Genomic DNA, 22,680 nt, shown 5'->3' on the forward strand with positions numbered 1-22,680 from the left:
GCAGTGAGGGGGACACCAGGCTGCTGCAGTGAGGGGGACACCAGGCTGCTGCAGTGAGGGGGACACCAGGCTGCTGCAGTGAGGGGGACACCAGACTGCTGCAGTGAGGGGGACACCAGACTGCTGCAGTGAGGGGGACACAGACTGCTGCAGTGAGGGGGACACCAGGCTGCTGCAGTGAGGGGGACACCAGGCTGCTGCAGTGAGGGGGACACAGACTGCTGCAGTGAGGGGGACACCAGGCTACTGCAGTGAGGGGGACACCAGACTGCTGCAGTGAGGGGGACACCAGGCTGCTGCAGTGAGTGGGGGCACCAGACTGCTCCTGCAGATGCTCTCTCCCCTACTTTCTTTCTTCTCAATTACTGAATAGCTAAAACTAACAACAAAACTTAGAATTCTGGCTCTCATCCTAGATTTTCACCTGCTCTCAAGGTCATGGCTGTCTGCCTCTATATTGCATCTCCCGAGAAGCAGAAAGGAAAAGGGGAAAATGTATTAGTGGATTTCGGAGTTTGTTTATAACCTCCTTTGTCTCTTTCCTAAGCTTGAGCTGGGAAGATTTTGAGATTTGCAAAGTTCAGAATACAAAGAACTTGCTTTTTCGTTTGCTTGTATAGTTTTAAATTATAACTCCTTTGACTTTGACTTTATGTAAAATGTTGCATGCGTCCATGTGGGAACTGTCTCCAAACAAACGCATGAGGCTGACAGGCCCGCCCTCCCTCCCTCCCTCCCTCCCTCCCTCCCTCCCTCCCTCCCTTCCTCCCTCCCTCCCTCCACAATCTTGCAAACATCTCCATTTTTGGTAAATAGTGAATTGGTTTGTAGCACTATCTTTCTTTCTGAGCTTCAAATAGCTTGCATTTGGTAAGATTAAGCCTGTCCCAGCATACCTAGCAGAGCAGTCGGCTGGCTTACAATGTAGCCCCAGGGACAGGGAAGGACCGACTATTCTGATCTGTGTGGGTCACTCTGAGCAGTTTGCAGGGCTCCCAGCTAGTGTTGGCAGCCCTGCTGAGGAGTGGGCTGTAGTGCTTTTCATGGGGCTTCTCCTTTATGTTCTGAGAAGGGCACAGCTTCTGGGAGCAGCTTAAGGGCTGCATTTAGTACTAACTGCAGCCCATCTGGAAGCTATTCAGAACCAGACAAGTCTCTGACAAGACATACTGCCTAGTTTAGTAATGCAGAGGGGAAAGTGACCATAAAATGTATTTATCTTGCCCCCCACCTGATGGCAGGGTTGTAATTTTGTCATGGACTTTTCTTAAATCAGAGACCTTTTTTTCCACCCCACAAAGTAGCTTTAAATCTAGTACGCATTAGCTGTAGGTCTCAGAAAGTACAGTAAGAGCCATGTATGGCTCCTGTCCCCCTCTTTGCTCTCTTGTGCATCCCCTGTCAGAGGGGCTACAGTAAGATGCTAAGATGGTACTCAACCCCTCCCCAACTACATACCATGAGCCTGGGACTCCATGAGCCTATAATTTCATTTTTCATTGGGGTTATATCATATTACCAGATTAAGTAGCCACCTCTGGTTTTCATTTTATATTCTTGTAAAGAGGTTTTTTTTTTTTTTTTTTTTTTTACCTCATTTCTGCTTTTGAAATACTTAGTCCCCAGGCATTCTGGGAGGGAAATAACTGAAGAGGCTTCTTGTTAACTCTGTACTAATCGGAGGCAAGCCACTGTAGTTTCAGCTACAGGGCTTGTTTCATGAGCAATGAGATCATGCCCTGTCCCCTAGCAGCCTCTCAGATTTTGTGTAATTAAGTCAGGCCTGGAGGTAAGAAGGAGTGTCACCACTTCCATACTGCCAGATGCAAAGGGACACTTTTCTCCAATGTGGAGTCCCCCTGGAACCTAATCTGGACCACTTCATCCCCTGATGTAAACAAACCACTTAAGATTTTTTGGGCTCCATTTGGGGCTTTCTATACTTGGTGTTAGTGTTGTGCTTATTTCTCTCCACAAGTTGAGGTATAGAGGAACTGAGGTGGAGCACCAGTAGGATAGGAGGAACTGCTTAGCACTGACCCAGTACTGGCCCAACCTGTATTTCTGCAGTGAGAAGTTATATTAATATCAATGACTAGCATTCAGAATATCAGTTAGCTGTTCATGGAACTTAACTGTCAGTTTTCAAAATTATTATGTTAAATAAGAGCTCTCACCTGGCCAGCTGGAGAAAGTGACTTTATCTCCCAGCCTGTCCCTAGATAGCTAGCCTCCCCTCCTAGTCCTCCCTCCTTGTGTGTGCTCCCACCTCCCCTGCTGTGTTCATCCTTCCTTACCTGGGCCATCTTCTCAAGCTTGGCTTTTATATCGGCAAGCTCTAGCTGGGCCTCCTGAAGCTTTGTTTTCAGTTTTTGGTTTTCGGTCAGGGCACTCTCGTAGAGCTGTGAAGGGAGCAGAACCAGGTCACTGGTGGGCTCCTAGGGGAAGAACTCAATTTCTGCTTCAAGCCACCACGATCAACTAGGTGCAGAAGAGGGGGGGGGTCTGTGGAGGGTCACTGCTCTCTGGCTTCCAGGCCGTGTGCTCTCAGGTGCTGGACACAAGGAGAGGGATGGTGAGCTCCACTGTCAATGAAGCTAAACCCTGGGAGGGAAGCCACACGGCCATGTCCCCCATGTGCCTCTGCACTGCATGGAGTGTAGCTTTGAGACACAACAGAATTATTGTTTCTGGAGCCTGTTTGCTGATTTTTGTCAAATTCTGCTTAACAAAAAAATCAACCAAGAAAAATTTCCTTAATCAAAATGTTTTGGTTCCCATCACTCACTGCATCTCAGGCACCTGAAAGGGAATGTTTCCAAAGTCCAACTAGCAAGAGCCAGGAGAAATGGATGGTAATTTTTAAAAACTAGCACTAAAAAGTATTTGGTTGATATTCAAAACACCTTATTAAAAGCACATGTTTCTTAAAAATAAGTCTAACCAAGTAATTCCCATGGGCTCAGACACATAGCATTATGCTTTTTATTATTTTTTTTAAAACAGTACATTTCTTACTTTCCCCTATACTTCTAAATATTTGACTCTAGGCATGTACTTACTGCAATAAAAACAATATACAAATAGTCTTTGGTGGGTAGAGAGGTGAAGCAACAAAGAACACTTCAGAAGTACCTTTTGTATTCCTTATTCAGAACTTTGCTTGTTTTTTTCCTACTGGTGGGAAAGACTAAGAGGTTTATATAGCATAAGCCAAGAACAGGAAATTGGAAAGAGATCCTACTTTTTTATAATCTCTGTTGCTGTCTTCTTCTACTCGGCTGGTCAGGCTGGCTAGACGAGCCTCCCTGGCCTCCCGACGGGCTCTTGCTGAGGCACGGTCACTGTAAGAATCACTGCTGGTTGGGTTGGTTCCTCCTGACTCCAACCTATAAGATAAATGTTGAAGATAAAAGTTGGTTTTGAGAACAAAGTGTGTGTGTGTGTGTGTCTGTCTGTCTGTCTGTGTGTATGTGTGTGTGTGAGAAAGAGAGAGAGAGAGACTAGTCTGTGCCTTTCCTAAGAGGCTGAGAACTCTGGCCAGACACTTGCCTTCCTTGAATCTCTAGCCAGCATGTAGAAGTATCATGGCCACACTGTCAGTGTGCATATGAGCAATAACGCAGCTTGGGGAGAGAGGCTATCATTTGCCAAGAATGAAGCTCACTTGAAAAACTGGTGGCTTGGACCATATGCTGCTTTAAATCTTTGAGCTTTCAAATTAACTGGGAGTTGAACAGCTTCCCTAAAGAGTATGTCTTTAAACGTCAAAGTTTCTTGGGTCTGAAGGGCTCTTGAAAAATGATAACAGTGAACAGTCAATGACTCAGAAACACGAGTTTGGAGAGTGAGCCACTGGAGAGAGAGAAGGAATGGAGACCACAGCAGGACACTTGGGCTTTTGGGTGCACAATGGGTTTGCTGGAGTCAAATACCCCCAAGTAGCCCATTTTCTCCCCTGTATTCCATGTCAAGACTTACGCTTATAGCTAAGATTTCTATGTCTGGCAGGTGAGCTTCTAGAGTTGTCGGTGGCTTTACTTCCAGCACTGCTAAGTGTACAGGAAGGAGTCTCTGAGCTAATTATCAGCGCAGTGTCCTGGTCCTTTTAACCCTTCAGACCAGCTTATGTTTTCCTGCTCTCTGCTCACTCCTGGGTAGTACATACAAAGCGCTGTAAACAAACCAACCCCGGAGACCACTGTCCCCTGGACTGTTTTGGTTTGCAGCATCACAGCTGTGAGACTGTCTGGTTTCTGTGGTGGTTTCGGGCAAGGGAGGAGCTGAAGTAGGCACTGAGAAGGGCAGAGGAGCAGGAGGAGCAGAGAGTCCAGGAGGGCAGTAAGGCAGGAGGAAGGTCGCAGCTACACAGGAAGCTAGGCCCTTTTCTCTTAGAGATGCCAGGATCTGTGTTCCTATTGCCCTCCCCCACTACCTGTTCACAGAAATCTCTGCATTGGTGATTTTTCTGACTACAAAAGCAATACGTGAAGTAATACCAAAGCATCTACCCCATAATCTTACCCAAGAAATAACCGTTATTAAGAGTAGATTTCATATACTTCTGTAATGTCAAATACAAAAATGTTAAGATACACATTCCTATAAAGCCAGATAAGACCTACATTATTTAACTCCTCCCTACACTTATGATTCTGTGAGCAAGTACCCATAAAAATAAAAATAAATATACTGCCTCCTTAAAAATGACTATACAGCTCATTCCTTGGTTATAAGGTAATTTAACCATATTTCAGGTGATATACTGCTTCAAAGTTGTTAGCTATTAACATATCTATTAACAACACTAAAATGTGCAGTCCTATTTATAAGTCTTGGTTCAGTTGGCCAATCACTTCCTTTCTTCCTTCCTTCCTTCCTTCCTTCCTTCCTTCCTTCCTTCCTTCCTTCTTCCTTCCTTCCTTTCTTTCTTTTATTTATTTATTTGGTGGTGGTTGTTTTCTGTTTGAGACAGGATCTCACATAGCCCAGAACAGCCTCACATTTGCCATGTAGCTGAGGCTGACTCCTGATCCTTTTGAATGCTAAAATACTGATGTGTGCCACTTGCCACATTTTTAGAAAAATATTTAGAAATGTAAATATGTGATCAAGGCTAACTGTATTTTGAACACTTATTTATGTATAGCTATTCTGCCTTCCAAAGAGACTTATCTCATTCCATCTGTCCTGGTTTGCTTTCTATAGCTGTGATAAACACCATGACCAAAAGCAACTTGGGGAGGGAAGGGGTTAATTTTAGCTTATAGGTTATAGTCTATCATTCAAGGAAGTCACAGCAAGAAGTTGAGGCAGGAGCTTCAAGAAGAATCTGACAGGGAACCCAGGTCTCCCTGTCTAGGGATGTCACCACCCACAGTGGGCTGGGCTCTCCTACATCAATTAGCAATCAAGAAAATGGTCCACAGACATGTCCAAAGACCAATCTGACAAGGATAATTCTTCAACTAAAGAGGGAACTCTTGTTTCTGGATGGCTTAGTCACACAGTGTAAAGTGTGCAGCTTTCTCTTGTCACACCTTGGTTGGATGCTCTTACACAGCAGGGCTTTGACAACTGTCTAACACTTCTCACAAACTTTTCACTTCACTTTACTTTTTGATGTTTATAGAAACTCTTTTCATTTTCTTTATTTTAGTTTCTTTGAGACAGGGCCTTGTATTGCCTATGATGGTCTATGACTGCCTATGCAGTCCAGGCTGACCTTGAGGACCTGATCCTCCTGCCTCAGTCTTCCAAGAGCTGGACTAGAAGTTTGAGTCACCATGCTCAGCTGTGTACAGTTACCTTTTAATAACAACAGTGTAAATTTCCATAGTGAGACTCGATACCTTATAATCTTTAGGGTACTATTTGGGAAGATGCTTCCTATATACAGATAATAAAATACTGTCTTGTGCTACTTTTGTAGAAAGGGCCTTTCTCTTTAAAAATGTAACTATTTGAAAAATATTTCTGTTGTTTTCTTTAGTATGGATTGAAGGAAAAATGTATTTTCTCAAAACAAGCGAATAAACCAAAAAACCAAATTGGACATTTTCTCAGTTAGGTACTTTATATCTGCCCATGAGATGCAAATTCACACTATACATCTGACTTTTGAAGATATTACAGTGTGGACGGTGTTCTGTCAATCTCTTTGCTTAGTTTACTTTTGATACATACATTTATTTATGTATGTGCACATATGTGTGTGAGTGTGGAGGTCAGAAGACAGCCATTAGGAATTGGTTCTTCCCATCTGTCATGTGGGTCCTGGGATACCACTCAGTTGTCAGGTGTGGTGGCAAACCCCTTTCCTAGTCAAGCCTTCTCACCAGCCCTCTGGCCTTACTCTTGGACTGGTACACCAGTAATTTAATCACGACAATTTTGTGATATATTTTAAAGTCTGCAGAGAAAGTGTGCTTCAGTGTAGCCACTGAAACATAACTGAGTTCTCTTAAAGATGAGATATAGCAAAATACTTCTCTTTGCATGTTGCAAAGCAAAGATATTTTATACTACTTGGCAAGTAAATTATTCATTCTTGGCTGGTACTTGATAAGAAGGTAGATAGAGGAAGAATACATATAAATCTTAGCATATATTAACAAGTTTAAATTAGCTCAACTACCAAACAGACTTAGAGACCAATTTCCCTGTGATGTCCTAGAACTACATCTGTTTCTTATCCCATCTCCTTGTAATTTCTCTGTCACAGGAACAGTAGAGAAGAAGAGATTAAAATATTTAGTTCCAAAGATGCAATTATTTTTATTTTCTTCTTTAAGAAGATCAGTTTTGTACCTTAGATACTGTGTGAAAAAATTATTAATTTATTTTAGTAATTGTAAACCAGCTTTTTGGTTCATGTGATAAATTATCCATAAGCACTGTTTAGATATAAGATACAGGGCTAGGTTCATTATAAAGTGACAGTCTCAGCTCATGGTCTCCTTGGTAACAATCTTGTCTTCGGAATTATCACATTAGGTTAACTGCTTCTTCCCGCACACATAATACCTGCTTGCCTGTCAAAATGGCACTTTCTGCATTTCTGAAAGGATCTGTTGTTCCAGTAGATTGTACACTAGCTGCAGGTAAGGGCAGTGCCTCATGCATTCAATCTCCTGAGTGCCCACAGGACCCAGTACTGATGCTTCAGGACAACCCATCAGTTGGAAGTATACACAGTGAACTTGAAGAAGAGAGTTGTGGCAGGAAGGCGGTTGAAGCTGTTTTATAACACTGGGCAGGAGGTAAGTCTGACTATTATGGTGACTGGAGAAATGAAAACAAAGGATACAGAGCATGCTACTAAACTATTACATAAAGCTAAGTTTAACTAGGCATTCATTCTCTCACAAGAATTAAGTATGCATATAAAACAGTTCTTACCTAGAAAGTCTTTCATGCTAGAGAAAGGAGACAAAAACAAAAAGAAAAGAACATTAGCAAGAGACTAATTTATACATCCATTAATAAGTTGAACTTTTCAGATCATATGTCTCAGCTTTCTAGTGGAGACAGGAGCTGCTAATTGAACTGACACCGCTCAGGGCCGCTTGGCTCTAACTCACGTGTCTTTGTACCACACCTCATCGGGCCTGAGGCTTTGGAGATGGTGTCCTTTCATATGGGAAGACCCCAAAATAGGAAGTGATCAAATTCCCCTCTCCATCAACTAGACTACCAAGCTTGTGCTGTAGGAGGGACTGTCACTGGCTTTCGTTTTCCTGTGACACAGAGCCATGTGATGTACAATCTCCATCCTATTAATTCCCTTCAGTATCCTAGCCACCCCAGCTTTCCCTGAGTAAACAGTGCAGTTCATATACAAAACCTTAGGTCAGCTGCTGGCTTCCTCCCAGATCACAGGAAAGGGGAAGGGATGAGGGAGCTGTGGGCACAGCCCAACCAATCCTACTCCTTTAGATGCTGGTACAAACTTAAAAAGAATAGTAAAGTATTTTGACATCTCAGAAGAAAAGCATTTCACAGATGCAAACTATAAGCTTAGTCCTTGTTTAAAAAAGAAAGCAACAACAGTGACTATGTCTTCATCTTCCATTTTAAAAAAAATTATAAATGACCTTTGCCCTTCTATCCTTTCATTAAAAAAAGAACTCAAAGAAACAAGCATTTAACTGATTTATGTAAGTGTATGTACTTCCTCTTCTGAGATGTTAAGCAGGTAGCAAAACCTCAAAGGATAGACAAGAAAAGCATGAAGAGACGCAGTATGTAGCAGTCTGTAAAAGGAAGGGCCCTTGACTTGGGAGCAGCACTCTGTGTACAACACTCCATGTACTGCTTGTTCTCTCCCCGGAAGCCATTATTTTGTCAGTCCAGGCATACAGCAGGCTAATACATCATACTCTGGAGTTGCTCTGGGACATGTGGTGTCACAGCACATCTCAGAGGTGGCTTTCTATGGAATCCCTCTTCAAGTCAAGGGCTGTACTTAGAATGGTCAAAAGAACACATCTTAATTCTGTGGGTTTTCCCCTGTAACTATGGAGTAGAGATTTCTTTTATGTGTTCTTAGTAAGTTTCTACACAATTTTATGATATATCCTGGTTACTGATACATTTAAATTCTTCCCATCTATCTATCCATCTATCCATCTATCCATCCATCCATCCATCCATCCATCCATCCATCCGCCCAGCCACCCACCCACCGTGTATGATGCATGTGTACATGTGCCACAGCACAGTGTGGAGGGCAGAGGTGAGTTTTCAGGAAAGCATTCTCTCCTTCCATTTGAGTCCCAGGGAGTGAACTTAGACCATCAGGCTTGACAGCACATATCATTACCTACAGAATGATCTTGTCATAAAAACGAGACAGGTCCCATTTGAGGTAAAAGGAAACCATTTAGAAACATTTATGGTAAATCTATAACATTCTCATATACCTGTGATGTTCTTTGAGAATTCTAAAATTTAGAAATCTGGAGTTATAATAATTTTTCTTACATTTATATATCTGTTTTTGTTGTTCTGTCTTCTTTGTTTGTTTTGACACAGTCTAGCCTCAAACCCAGAGATCTTCCAGGTGTGACAGCCAGGTATACATTTCTATTGAGTTTTAACATGTCATAGCTATCTGTCACTGGCCACTGACATTATCTAAAGTTTTCTCTTCAGCAAATCAACAAGAAGCTGGGCAGTGGTGGCGCACGCCTTTAATCCCAGCTCTCAGGAGGCAGAAGCAGACAGATCTCTGAATTCAAGGCCAGCCTGGTCTACAAGGTGAGTTCCAGGACAGCCAGGCCTACAGAGAGAAATCCAGTCTTGAAAAACAAACCAACAAACACCACCAACAAAACAAGACAAGAAAGAAAACAAGAACAGCAACAGCAATGACAACAAATCCAGGGCTCGGCAGGAAAAGGGGCTGGCCACCAAGTCTGACTACCAGAGCACAACCCCACATTACAGGAGAGAATCAACTTCTGAGAGCTGTTCTCTTAGTGCTGTGGCATGTGGATACACACAAAAAATAAATGTTTTACAATTTTACCACCTCTCCATAATTGCTATTACTCCTATGCAAGAGCTGAGGGTGGCAGCACAGGTCTGTAATCACAGTTATTCAGAAGGCTTAGGCAGCTCAAGCACATGAACAAAGTCTATGTGGGCTGCAGAGTGAGTTCAAGGCCAACCTGGGCAACTTAGGAAGAGCTCACCTCAGAATAAAAAGTAAAAAGAAGTCAGGGCATACAGCTCTGTGGAGCACTTGCTTAACATGTGCAAGACCCTTGCTTTGATTCCCAGGATGGGGGACAGGTGAGAGGAAAGAAGTAGACAGAGAAGTCAGGGTGCTCACATGTACGTTTACTAGCTTTGTGGTAAGATCTGCCTTACAGCATGTGTGCTAATATCTACTGCCCAGGGAAATGTTAATTGTGACTTGTCAAATACTTGTGAATAACTGGGACTGTATGTCACCCTGGCCAATGTGAAGAAACTGTTCTATACACAGAGCCTGGAAGGAGAGGCCCAGTGAAAGAGGCCTAACTGGTTCCATGACACACAGGGAGAGTCCTGCAAGCACACTTCAGGAGCTTGTCCGGAGCGTGAGTGGGAAAACATGTGAATGTGTGCTATGGAGGCAAGCAGTGATTCCTGGGCTCCAGTTAAGAAGCTTCTAGAAAGATGAGTTCTGAGAAGCTGATGGTACACACACACACACACACACACACAGTTTCAACAGTGACAACTTATTGTTATGGTGAGTGCTTCAAAGTCTTAACTTAAAAGTCCTTACCTGAAATTCACCCACGGGCTTGTTCCCAGTTAACATCCTTAGTGCTGACAGGCCAGAACATGGCTATTGATAACTAGAGCTGACTGAATTGTTCATGGGTCTGAGTTCTAATTTTCACTCTTCTACCCATGACACTTGGGCAAGTAGCCAGTATCCACTAGTAAGAGTTACATGGATAATTGGGAGGAAATACATTATTTAAAATGCCAGTGCCCTTCCTCTTTTTCTCTTTCTTCAGTTACAAGGGCATGTGCTGAGGTCGGCGCTTATCAGTGCAGTAAAGTTCACTTAGTTCCTCTGAGCCAGGAAATTCAACTCAAATGCAAAGCAATGCTTTAATTCCTCTCCCACTCCTGGGCAGAACAGCCTCTCAACACCAGATCCCTGGAAGCAGCATTCTGCTGCCTCTCCAGAGACAGGCCCACATTCTTGCTTAGGTATAAAGGATAACTTGTTTATAACTGAAGAGACTGCTTAGGGCTGCCTTTTGCTCTGTTCTATTGTAACATAAGCATTCTGCAGAGTGCACAGACAATGGTCTGGTTAACTTTCTGACAATTAAGTCAGTTCTGTCTAGGTGACTTCATTTTCCTCAGTCGGTTCCTCAGTGGGAAACGTTCCTTCAGTTCCTTCTTGTAAGTAGCCTGCTGTGAAATAAGATGTTTGACCTCTTCAGCTTTACTGTCTGCTGTGTTCACCAACAAACGGCTCAAGAAAATACTGATTTGCTTTGTTTCTTGATATCCTAGGTGATTGGAGGGTGAATGAAAAAACAAAACAAAACAAAAAAACCCACTGGTTAAGCCCAGGCAGAAAAAGCTTTGGGTATCCTGGGCAGGGGTAGAGTAGCTCACTGCTATAGGAGACTTAAAGCCAACTTTTCTTTCTGATGTCACTCAAACTAAGCACATTTCAACTGTTAGGCTGACTTTACTTCCCACTGTAGAATGCTGTCTGCCAATCCTCAGAGAGACTACTGAGTAAATCTAGAGATAAGTGAAGTGGCAGTGTGCCTAAATGGTCTCAGGGGAGCAGTAAACAAGGAGGTGTCATGAGAGGCAAGTACAGCACAGACCAGGAGATGAACACCAAAGGGTCTCCCACAGAGGAGGGCAGAGACTGACTTCCAAGACACAGAGTTTAGAGACCCCAGTGGAATCTCAGACACTCCAGAGACTGGGACTGTGGCTACCTACGTTCTAGGAATGGCCTGATTATCTTATATCTGGCCTCTAAATAGTTTTCTTTTTAAAGCATAATAGTTACATTTAGTTCACTCCCTAGGGTCTAGATATCTCATCTCTACAAAATAACATTAAGTATTTCAAAAACAGTGTGAATCTTTACCCAATTTGCAAGTTAACACACAAATATATTATCTCATATATTTTAATCAGGAAGTCTTAGAAGGAACTCTTTAAGTGTTTTTGTTTTAGAACATTTTGCTCTGCCTTTCACTCAGACAAATGAAAGATGTCCATTAAGATGAGTCTCTGGTATGTTTGAACTAGATAAAAATTGTTCGGTGAAGGGATTACTTTCACAGCTTTAATGGCTCAGGTGGAGGCAGTAGATACTGGGAATGGGATCCTGGAGCAGAAGAGACTTAAAGCTACTGAGAAACCAATAAGAACCCAGTGAAAAGATTGACTAGCTGGATAAAATATGGTTTGAAAAATGTCCCAAATTAAGAAGTAGGCTCCTTCCTTTCATGCCTCTTTAAATACTCCTTAATAGCCCCCTGCTCAGGCCTGATTCTAATAAGAGAACAGAGTGAATATTGCTATTAATTTAGATGTCAAGCCTAGAAAGGGACAGGAACCAGGATGGTTTTGATTTCTGAAATGAGGAGGGCCTTCAAAACACCAGAGGCTAGATTAGGATATCCCCACAAAAGCTTTTAACTTGAAAGTTATCAAGATTCAGAAAGGCACATAATTAAAACCAAACTCGTTCTACCAAGTTTAAAATAAAGCCATGGCTAAGGAAAGCTAGGCCCAAGGGAAAGGAACAGAGCAAATCACATGTCCACTGCCAAGGTTGAAGCTGCTTTAACTCATGTTCCTTTGGAGTCAGGGTCTGACCCCACAGTGATGGGAAAAAAAATCTCCTATTTTCATTTCCCAAAGAAGAACTAAGCAGAAGGAACATTTTATATCATGTTCTGTATTCTAGCTGAGCCAGGGGAAACAAATTGAGCTATTCTGGGATGCCCCACAGAGAACCACCCTTCCATTTTAGAGTTCTCAGACTGAAAGCTGATGAGAAACAAGCCAACAGAAGTGAGGCTTCAAGGACAAAAATTAAGACCAAATTTCAAAGCCCCTGAAAAACATAATCATAATAATATGTACACACACGCACATGCATACTGCACACACATGCACATGCCATACACATGCACTCTGCTAGAAACCATTATGGTTTCCTTAATATGTCTAGGAAAGACAAAAGTGTCCTAGCCTTTTATCTTCAGGAATGCCCTTCGTAACTAAAATGGATAGAATTTCAAGGAAACTTGAAGTAAGGATAGTATACTGCTCTGTAGTGTTGGAATAGATCTTCCTAAGTCTGTATCTCTAGTAAAATAGTTAAGATCTTACACAATTTTAAAATAGACACAGAGAAAAAGGACAGGATTTGTGTAAAGATGTGATTGTGGGGAAGACAATGAGAGAGCTGTGTTAGTTCTCCCTACATGTGCATCCAAAGCCACCATTTCCTTATCATCAGTATGACTGTATCGGTTTCTATTATCACCAGAACAAATGATCATAAAACTTGGAATCTTAAAACACGCATGACCTCAGTTTTGCAGGTCACAGGGCTGCACTGCTCTAGTGGCTTCTTTGTTCTTTGCCTTTGAGCTCATTCGTCAGGAGACTCCCAGGAGTCTGCAGCTTAGGCTGCAGGTCCCTGTGGCTTTCCTGCTTTCAGCTACGTCCATATCCCTTCTCGCTCAGTCCCTTCCCCCTTCAGTTCAGCCACGGCATATGGGTCCTTTCCCCTTCATACCTTTGGCTCTTTGTGTCATTGGGCTCACATGATTAGATAAGGCAGGCCCACTTGGGGGGAAAATCTGCCTAGTAGAAGGTCAACTGTGCATACAATGGTTACACAATCACGGCAAATCTATATTTTTCATAAATACAGGGCCAGAATATAGTTGGAGAGCCATTTGTAACTTCCCCCTAAAACAACAAAACATGGTCCAGTTAATAACATCCTAGAAGAAATATGTCCTCTCAGCTACAATGAGTAACCACATATATTCAGTATCCAAACAACTCTAAAAATACTGCCTTATGCTAGAAAAAGTGACCATCCATATGAGTCTGTGTGGAAGACAGCAGACTTCTAAACAAAAAATTGGCAACTATAAAATCACATATATCTTTATCATATTAAACTGCTTGATTTGCTACTACTTAATACATATGGAAAAAATAGCTAAATGAGAAAGTCACCTTCACCACTTAACACTGTTTCTATTATAGCTATTTCTATATTTCCACTTATTATTGGAAATGGGTATACATAGTGTGCACATGTGGGGACAGAGGACAACTTCATAACATCAGTTCTTTTTTGTTTTTTTTTTTTTGTTTTTTTGAGACAGGGTTTCTCTGTGGAGCCCTGGAACTTACTCTGTAGAGCAGGCTGGCCTCGAACTCAGAAATCTGCCTGCCTCTGCCTCCCAAGTGCTGGGATTAAAGGCATGAGCCACCACTGCCCGGTATAACATCAGTTCTTTTTTGTCAGAAACTAATAAGTATTTATTAAATGAATCCATGATTATAAATAAGCAAAATGAGAGCTATCACCTTTAGATTTGATCTACTTTTTTGGTTAACTTTTTATTGGTTCTTTGTAAATTTCATATTATATATCCCAATCCTACTCATCTCCCCATCCCTTTCGTCCACACATTTTTACTTGCAAATGTTAATTGTGGTGAGTTGGTGTAGCCCGAGGGCTCTGGCTTCTGCTCCTCTATCAGTGCTGGATCCTCACTGGGACTCCTCGCAGATATCCTGTTGTTGTGGTGTGTCGTGGAGACCCTGCAGCTTCTGATCTGCAGGACCTGCAGTTCACTGATGGGGTAGATGCTGGGTGGGTGGCATCCCTCCTTTCCTCCACATTACATGGGTGCCAGTGATCAAACTCAGGGTATCCGGCTTGCCAGTGTTACCCACTGAGTGTTACCCATCTCTCAGACCCTATATAATAAATGTTTGGGGAAAATGTCACATGCTGGATAATGCCTCACAGTCCATTTTTCACTTGTTTGTTTAGTGTGGAGGAATGAATGTGAACACATCTATCACATGAACTTTATAATGCTTCAGGCAGAAGGAAATCAATTAGCAGTAGCTTGCATGGTTTATTCTATCTTACTACATTTTAAAATAAAATCACTAGGGTTGGCAAGATGACTAAGTGGGTAAAGGCTCTTGCTGGCAAGTCACGTAAAGTGAATGTGCTTCTTCAGGACCCACACTGGGGTAGGAGAGAACTGACTCCTGCAAGCTGTTCTCTGACCACAGCATACGTGAGCACCACTTCCAAATAAATAGAACAAATAAAAATACATTTGTTACATTATAGAAATACTCATCTTTGGGTGCATTTATTAAGTTCTCAAAATATTATTAGGATTTTACAGCTCAGTTTTTATAGTTCCTGAAGAATGTCTGGATTATTTTGGAATTACAAAATGTACTTACCCTAGAAAGAATTATATGAATATATCAAGTCCTCCATAAAATATCTGAGGCAAACCGTTTTTAAAAATATAATTCTAAGGTCCTTAGGATGTATATGTGCCTTTATAAGCTCACATGTTCTCTACCTAGCTGTGTCTAGAAGTGGCACAGGTTTACTCTACCTATGGATTGGATACACCAGTGCACACAGCTATCTGACTGTATATATTATAATCATTAAAAACTGGGCTCAGTAAAACCTGACTGTTCCTCCAAAAGCAGCTTGTTACTACTGCATATAGTAATCCAAAAACCAAGGACAGATCACTTGCCTAGCACGTGCTGAGTGCCAGCCTTTACACAAGAAAAGAAGCCATTAATTTAAAGTCCCCAGCTCAGTCTTGAGTGCTCTGAGCCCCAGTCTCCAGGGGTCCTTGTGTTTCTCAGAGTGCCTGCTTCTCACAAGCTCTTCAGCAGATCACACTTTTTTCAAGGTGGTAAGCTTCCCACGGCCAAAGCCCAAGAAGAAATGTTTTCTGTTTGTTTGATTTTTTGAGGCAGGGTCTCACTATGTAGCCCTGGTGGCTTCTAACTGTGGCACCCCTCTGCTTCTCTGTCTCTTGATGCTTGGACTACTGGTACTCAACCATGTCTTTCTGTGCACGTGTGCATGTGTTGAGATGATAAGCCTGACACCATGCCTGGCTGAGATGGATCTCCCCTCCCTCATCCCCGCCCCCTCTCTGTCTCTCTCTCTCAACATAGTAAATGCTGTAGCTTATTGGATAGCAGTCATCTAAATTTTATTTGGTCCAAGCTGTTAGTCAAAATTTTAAAAAGGGCTTCCTAGATTTCAAGGTGTTCAGCAGATAAGGCACTTCCCCTACAAAGATTCCAGTCTGTTGACCTGACCCGAACTAACAGCAAAAGAAATCAAAAGGAAAATAATCCCAAGTGCCTAAATCTAAGTCACATGAGGCTTAACATTATTTCTCAGTAACTTCTATATATCAGGGACTTCCGCTGTTTTTAGTGTTTTCTTTTTGCCCCACAGAAACCAAAATATTAACTCATCTATTTCAGAGCTATAGATGTACTAGCATGATAAATAGGAATCATTTGAATTGCCTTGGGAAAACCCATGTTCAGCTTGCAGTTCAGAAATTGTAATTTCTATCATGTAGCCTCCGACTTTTCAAAAACAACAGTCAAATTTTATAAAGATAATAGTTTTCATTAAGTACCTGTGCCTTCCTAGCCTTGCCAGTGATGAAGAGTAGTAAATATATAATCACAAAATCTAAGACACAGCTTTGATCTTATAAGCATGCCTATAAAAGAGCAAGGTAAGAAATAAAACGGATTTAATGCACTCAAGGACCGGGCTATTTGGTTCCTACAGTAAACAAACAGGGGGAGACTCACACTGATTAGAGACCTTGGATAAGCTTCAAGTAGGGTTACAAATGTCCCAGAGTCTGAAGCTGCTGGTCGTTAAAAACGATGCAATCATGGATGACTGATGGGAAATCTGCCACAGGTTAGGGTTTTACTAGAGCCACAGTTATCCCACGATATTACTCTGCTCTGAAAGGTGACATTCCAAGAGATTAAAACAAACAAAAAACTGAATCAAAAAATTAATATTTTTATTGTTCCAGAGAGAAATGGAGTCTTCAAATACACAGTTGTTTAGATTTAGGAGCTGAATGGTCTATTAAAATGTAGACCTCAGCAGAGGAAACAAACACTGTAGCTGGCTTGGAGGCAGGGCTAGAAGGTCCTTCAGGTAAGACAAGTCCCAGTAATTCACACTCTACTATTTCCAAACTTGTTACAACTTAATAGGTTCCAAGTTGCAATATTTGTTTAAAATTTATTTATAAAGAAAAGTAAAAGCATAAACAAAATAATAAAATCACCTGACCATAAGGATCTCTTTTTGTGTGCTAAAAATGGTTTTACAGTAACAATTTGTATATAAGTGACAGATACACCAGACATGATGTGGGTCATACTACCACAGGGCATGGCATATTTTTTTCTCCTTTTCAAAGGTAGGAGCCAATAGCTTTATTCAGACTGCAAAACAATAAGCTTAAATGGCCATAGGTCAGGAGGGGTAATTAGGAAGTGAGCTGGATCCATAAATAAAATGTTTCACTTGAGTCCCAAGGGATTTATTTGCTCTTAATTCTAATTTTAAAGTTCCAATTTTATAAAATTTTATTATATCATCATCTTTGTCAAGTCAGCCCCAATAATGGGGAATACTGGCAATCACCCAGGAGCTCTTTCACTGAGGCACAGTGGCTCCACTGGAGCAGCTGCACAGCTTACGGTTAGGATAAAGGCTCTGGATCCCTATTGCTGCTGCAGTGTTTTCAGTTACGAGATCTTAGCTAACTGCCCAATTCCCTGTCTCAATAGTTTCATCCATGAAGTGGGGATACTGGTACTCTGTTTAAGGTTACCAATAGCAATTAAGTGAGGTGGTATGTAAGTGTTTGGTGCTGCAGCAGTACAGGACGTGCTGTGCACAACTACTCAAAGTGCTAGCTTCTCCTGTGCTTCCATGCTTTCCCTCTTGTCCCTCTTTGGTCCTCTGATTCTTACAAAGCTTGATGACTACTAGAGGGATTAGGGCACTCAAGTGAAAAGATTTTATTTGTGGAGCCAGCCCACTTCCTACTTACACTACTAGCCTACAGCTTTATATAGCCTTAAAGCAATATAAAGTTTTTTGTTTTGTTTTGTTTTTCGAGACAGGGTTTCTCTGTGTAGCCCTGGCTGTCCTGGAACTTACTCTGTAGACCAGGCTGGCCTCGAACTCAGAAATCTGCCTGCCTCTGCCCCCCAAGTGCTGGGATTAAAGGCGTGCGCCACCACTGCCGGGCAATATAAAGATTTTAAAGATTTGCTTTCATTTACTTTACAATTTAACTTTCATCTAAAAATACTTAACTTTTCACACAGGCTTTAAAAACAGCTATTTATATTTTGATGGAATTGTGTAACTAAAGAAGCTTGTTGGATCTAGGGCTGTGATGACTCCTAGTTTCTGATAACGAACACCCAATGCATAAAAAGCCCGTCAAGTTCAGAACCAAAAGGGAGCTTAAAAAACAAAACGAAACAAAATTAACAAAAACCCAAAAGGTTGATGAAGTCCAACTCTAGTTATTTTCCCTTGGCCTTCTGAATACAATTAATTGTTAGCTTACCCAAATATGAGACAAAGAGAAAAACCAAGCCAAGCCAATGTGAATGGTCTGTAAACTTCTTTAAACTGCAAAAACACAATCCCTGGCTATACAACTGTTACATATTGAAAATAAAACCAGGATTCAATCGCAGCCTCATAGCCAACTGACTCTTGACTGTGGATCCTTTGAGAATAGAAGCTTACTGTTGTAACGGAACTGACTCCAATGCTCCCAGGCACAGGAAGGAGACACAGAACCTGGCATCTTCCTGCATCTGGATATAGTTGGAACTGCCAACAGCCAGGGCTGTCTCTGCTGCGGGCTGCCACTTCTGCTTACCATTTAGCCCTTTCTTTATGGGACCTTTACCCCGTAGACATGGTTACCTCTACAGCTCTAGTCATCATTGTCAATCTTTTCAGTCTGAAATTAAGTTATTATGTCTTGATTTCTAGATCAACCCTAGGTTTAATATCTCTTGCCTACAATGTGCAGGATTCAAAAGTGTCCAGATGTGTTTCCTCCCTCCCTCCCCCGCCCCGCCTTCTCTCTGCGGATTTCAGGCATTAGCATAAGAAACGTTGGAGACAGATCCCAAATAGGAAACTCATTTGTTTCTCATTCACCTTAGGCATGCAGCGTATATATAGATGCTTTTTTCCTATATTTTTAGTGCACCTCCGTTTTAACTGTGACATTAAGTCAGAAATGGGATTTTCTCCTTGTGGCATCTTGGCTCTCAAAGTGTTCAATTCTGAAGCCTTTCGAATTGTGGCTTGAGTATGTTAAACCTACATTTTCTGAATGTCCTATCTGAATGTCCAAAAGAACCATTATTCAATTAACCTGAACAGGAACACTTTCTGCTCATGTGTTTCCTCCTGTCAAGTTTGCCAACTCAGTTTGTTCTCTTTTCTCTGTCCCTTTCCCGTGTCCATCCTGCTATTCTATCAGCCCTCAAGCTTTGTCAAGCTTAATCTAAACAACAGATCACTTCCCTGTGCTCCCTGGAGAGTGCCTCAAAGATGGCCTGTCTTATCTGAAACCCTGCCATTAGGGACAACTTGAGCTTTCCTGCTCCCTGCAGCACTTAGCTTCCAATGCTTACTTCTCCAATATGCAGTCTGGATCACAACTCTACTTCAGATTGTCAATTCTATGTCCACAGGACAGCTCCCTTAACCCTCAGAAGGAAAGACTAAGAGCCACCTGGCAAGATCCCCCATTTTCTATGATAAATATCACCTCTCAGTCTAGCTACACTGAACTGCAGCTCTGAAAACAAGGCCGTTATTTTCTCACACCTTTTCCCACTGCTTCTGCCTCTGCAATATGGGTCTTCTTTCTCATCTAGGTTCTATTCTGCACACACAAGGATATTACATTTTTTATATGATTCAATTAAAAGACTCTGAACCTACATCCTATTAGAAAATTCATCTCCCTGTGATATGAACTTCATTTTTTTATCTATCAATTAGAAAATATGTCTTTCATTTATGAATTCCAGCATCCAAAATAGGGGTTACAACATAGCAGATGCTCATGAGATGTTAGCTGTGAGAGGATTAATAGTGGAACAGATTGACTGGCATGTGGCATAGTCTATGATCCCCATTACTTGAGTTGAGGGAGGAGGACTGCCCATAGTGAGACCATATATCCAAACAGAGCAGATGACTTACTGCCTACTTACCATGGATCATGGGAAGTAGAATAGTAAAAGGAGGACATAGCTTACAGAATGCAGCTGATATCTTCAAAACTCCCAGTCTTTCTGGTCCATACACCCGGCTTCAGAAGCTACCTTATCAAGGCTCTATGTAGGGCATGGATTGACAAAGCCAGTATGTATCTACCTAGAACTTGAGTAATGGTTTCCAAAGGAGAATCTACTTTCATTTCTACAGACTCTACCAGTACTGCCCAGGAAGATTCCTTGGATTGAAGAATTGCAGTTTATTGACTTTTCTTGAAAAAAGAAAAAAAAGATAGTGGCTTTAATTAGGCAGAAAAAAATGGCTAACAGATTGCACCCTAATTACCCAGAAAAATGTTTCTCATTCCATGATAATGAATTATAAAGTGGAATTTAATGAAGAAAAACAAAAAGGATTCTAGACTGGCAATGCCTCAGATGTAGAATCCTAGGTAAAGAACATAAAATACTATTCTATAAAATACTTGGTGTTGGCCAGAGGTATACAAAGCACCTTCCAAGGCGGATCAATAACCAAAGCTGGAAAGGGAATGCCCTTGTCCTGAAAGCCAGAGATCTTAATAAATAAGCTCTCATGAAAGCTGCAATCTTTTACCATTCAATTTATCTAATTAATTGATTAGAGTGATTATAAAATAAAGTGAATTGATTAACTATTCCCTTTGTGTACATTACTAGTTGGTATGAAAATATTTATGTAAAACCTTGAGATGTTAGACCTAAAGCAATCCAGACTAAATGCTAATGATCTTGAGTTATAAATACAGGTCAAATCCTTATATCACAAATGAGCAGCAATCAATGCATAATTGCCTAGTTAAAAGAGTCCTAGAATTCAGATATTCAGATGCTGATTCACTTCAAGATATAGTCAGCACAGTTATCATCAAATGAGCACTGCACTTTGGGTATCTATTAGAATGCATACACACATGTGCATGCATGCACACACATACACACATATGTTCTATATTCTCTCTCACGTGTGCGCACATGCGCGCGCGCACACACACACACACACACACACACAACTTTTTGAGATATGGTCCTGTTATATAGCTCAGGTAGACTGGCTTTAATCTTGTGATTTTTCTGCCTCAGCCTCCTGAGAGCTATTCTCAGTTATGTCATACTATATTAGAGGGACATATTTTAACAAGCAAATTATACTTTGATAGTAAATATATGTGGCTCTGAATTTTTATTTTTTTAGCCCTGGCTTTTTTATTTATTTATTTATTTATTTACTTACTTACTTACTTATTTTTAAACTTCTTATTTTGAGACATGGTCTCACTAAGTTGCCCAGGTAGTCCTTAAACTTGTTGCTCCTCCTGCTTCTTCTGCCTCCTGAGCAGCTGGGATCACATGCAGGCAGGCCTGGCTTAGAATTTTAATGCTGGAAAACCTGCTCTGAAAAGAAGCCTTGAAGGCAACTATACGAATCCTTCGTCTTATGTTCCGGCTGTTTCACAGTAAGAGAAGAGAGTTTCTACTACAGAGACATGGTTCTGCTTTTCCAGAGTAACAAATCAGATGACAGAGCACTAGTTCCTAGAGACCTTAGACCTAAACCAACCCAGACCAAATATTTCAGATACAATTTTAGACACAAGACATGAACTATGAGATGCCAAAGAAGCTGTTCAAGACATTACTTCATTAACCCACAGAAGGCTCAACCAGCAGAGCCACCAAAATATCCCAGCCATTCTTAGTGAGAGCTGGAGGGATGTAGGAGGGTAAAGAGGAACAGAGGGACACTTTTACCTAATGAAGAGAAAGGCTGATGGTCTGATTATTTGTTTTGGAGGATACAAGGTTTTACATGTAGCTGAGGCTGGCCTTGAACTCAACTAGCCAAGACTAAGCTCAAATTTGTGATCTTAACATTTTTGTCTCAGCCTCCTGAGAGGCAGGTATTTTTTATTTTATGTGTAAAAATGTTTTGCCTGCGTGTATATATGCAGACCATGTGCTTGCCTGGAACTCACAGAAGTCACTGGTTCTCTGGAATTGGAGTTATGGATGATTGTGAGTCAGCATATGGTTTGCTGGAAATCAATTGGTCCTACATAAGAATAGCAAGTGCGGGGAGCCATCTCGCTATTTTTTAAGGAGTGTTTTCTAAAACAATGTTTAAGGATATAATTTATGTTCAGAGAATAACGGATATTATTTAAAAATATGAATGAGCAAAAGTAAACACCTATCTTGACTGTTGAGGACAAGTACTTTCTTTTGCATATGAGTGATATTTCACTGGAGAAAAAGCCACACAATATTCAGGCAGGCAGTAGTGTTTTGTTGTTGGTGCTGGTGGTTGGTTGTTTTTTTTTTTTTTTTAACATTTATTAACTTAACTTTTATGTGAGTACATGTGCTTGTGCAGAAGGCAGAGGACAACTTGTGGGAGTTTTCCCTCTTCTTCCATCATTTACTGGGGATCAAACTCAGGTCATCAGGCTTAGTGGGAAGTGCCTTAACCTACTAAGCCAACTTGTTGGCCTGGGTTAGACTTTCATACTATTAAAAAGGTCACAGGCTTACTAAGTACGGAAATCTGGCATTACGCAATTCAGAAAGCATCAGATACTGCCAAGAGTTCAAAAGAAAAGGTATGTGATAAATAGTTTCTGGTTTTGCACTCAACAAACATCATCCTATCATTGTTTTCACAAGTTAAAAATAATACCTATTCAGCTAGTTTTAATTTACCCATAGGGCTTCTTGAACACTTGTTGAAGAACAAAATGTCCAAAATATTCT

General features: G+C 41.3%; 1 protein-coding gene across 2 annotated transcripts in view; it reads right to left on the reverse strand.

Annotated features, from left to right (window-relative positions):
* The window catches only part of Ppp1r12b (protein phosphatase 1 regulatory subunit 12B), a 198,072-nt gene that overhangs the window by 19,030 nt on the left and 156,362 nt on the right, over positions 1 to 22,680 (reverse strand). For both annotated transcript variants that reach the window (XM_028764608.1, XM_028764609.1), the window contains 3 exons: positions 7,402 to 7,418; positions 3,245 to 3,389; positions 2,298 to 2,402 (listed from right to left, as the gene is read on the reverse strand). In XM_028764608.1, coding sequence (XP_028620441.1) covers positions 2,298 to 2,402; positions 3,245 to 3,389; positions 7,402 to 7,418 — 267 coding nt within the window. The remainder of the gene's footprint in view (positions 1 to 2,297; positions 2,403 to 3,244; positions 3,390 to 7,401; positions 7,419 to 22,680) is intronic.

This window comes from Grammomys surdaster, unplaced genomic scaffold (assembly GCF_004785775.1).
Source record: "Grammomys surdaster isolate TR1022 unplaced genomic scaffold, NIH_TR_1.0 145, whole genome shotgun sequence".
NCBI classification, from domain to species: Eukaryota; Metazoa; Chordata; class Mammalia; order Rodentia; family Muridae; genus Grammomys; species Grammomys surdaster.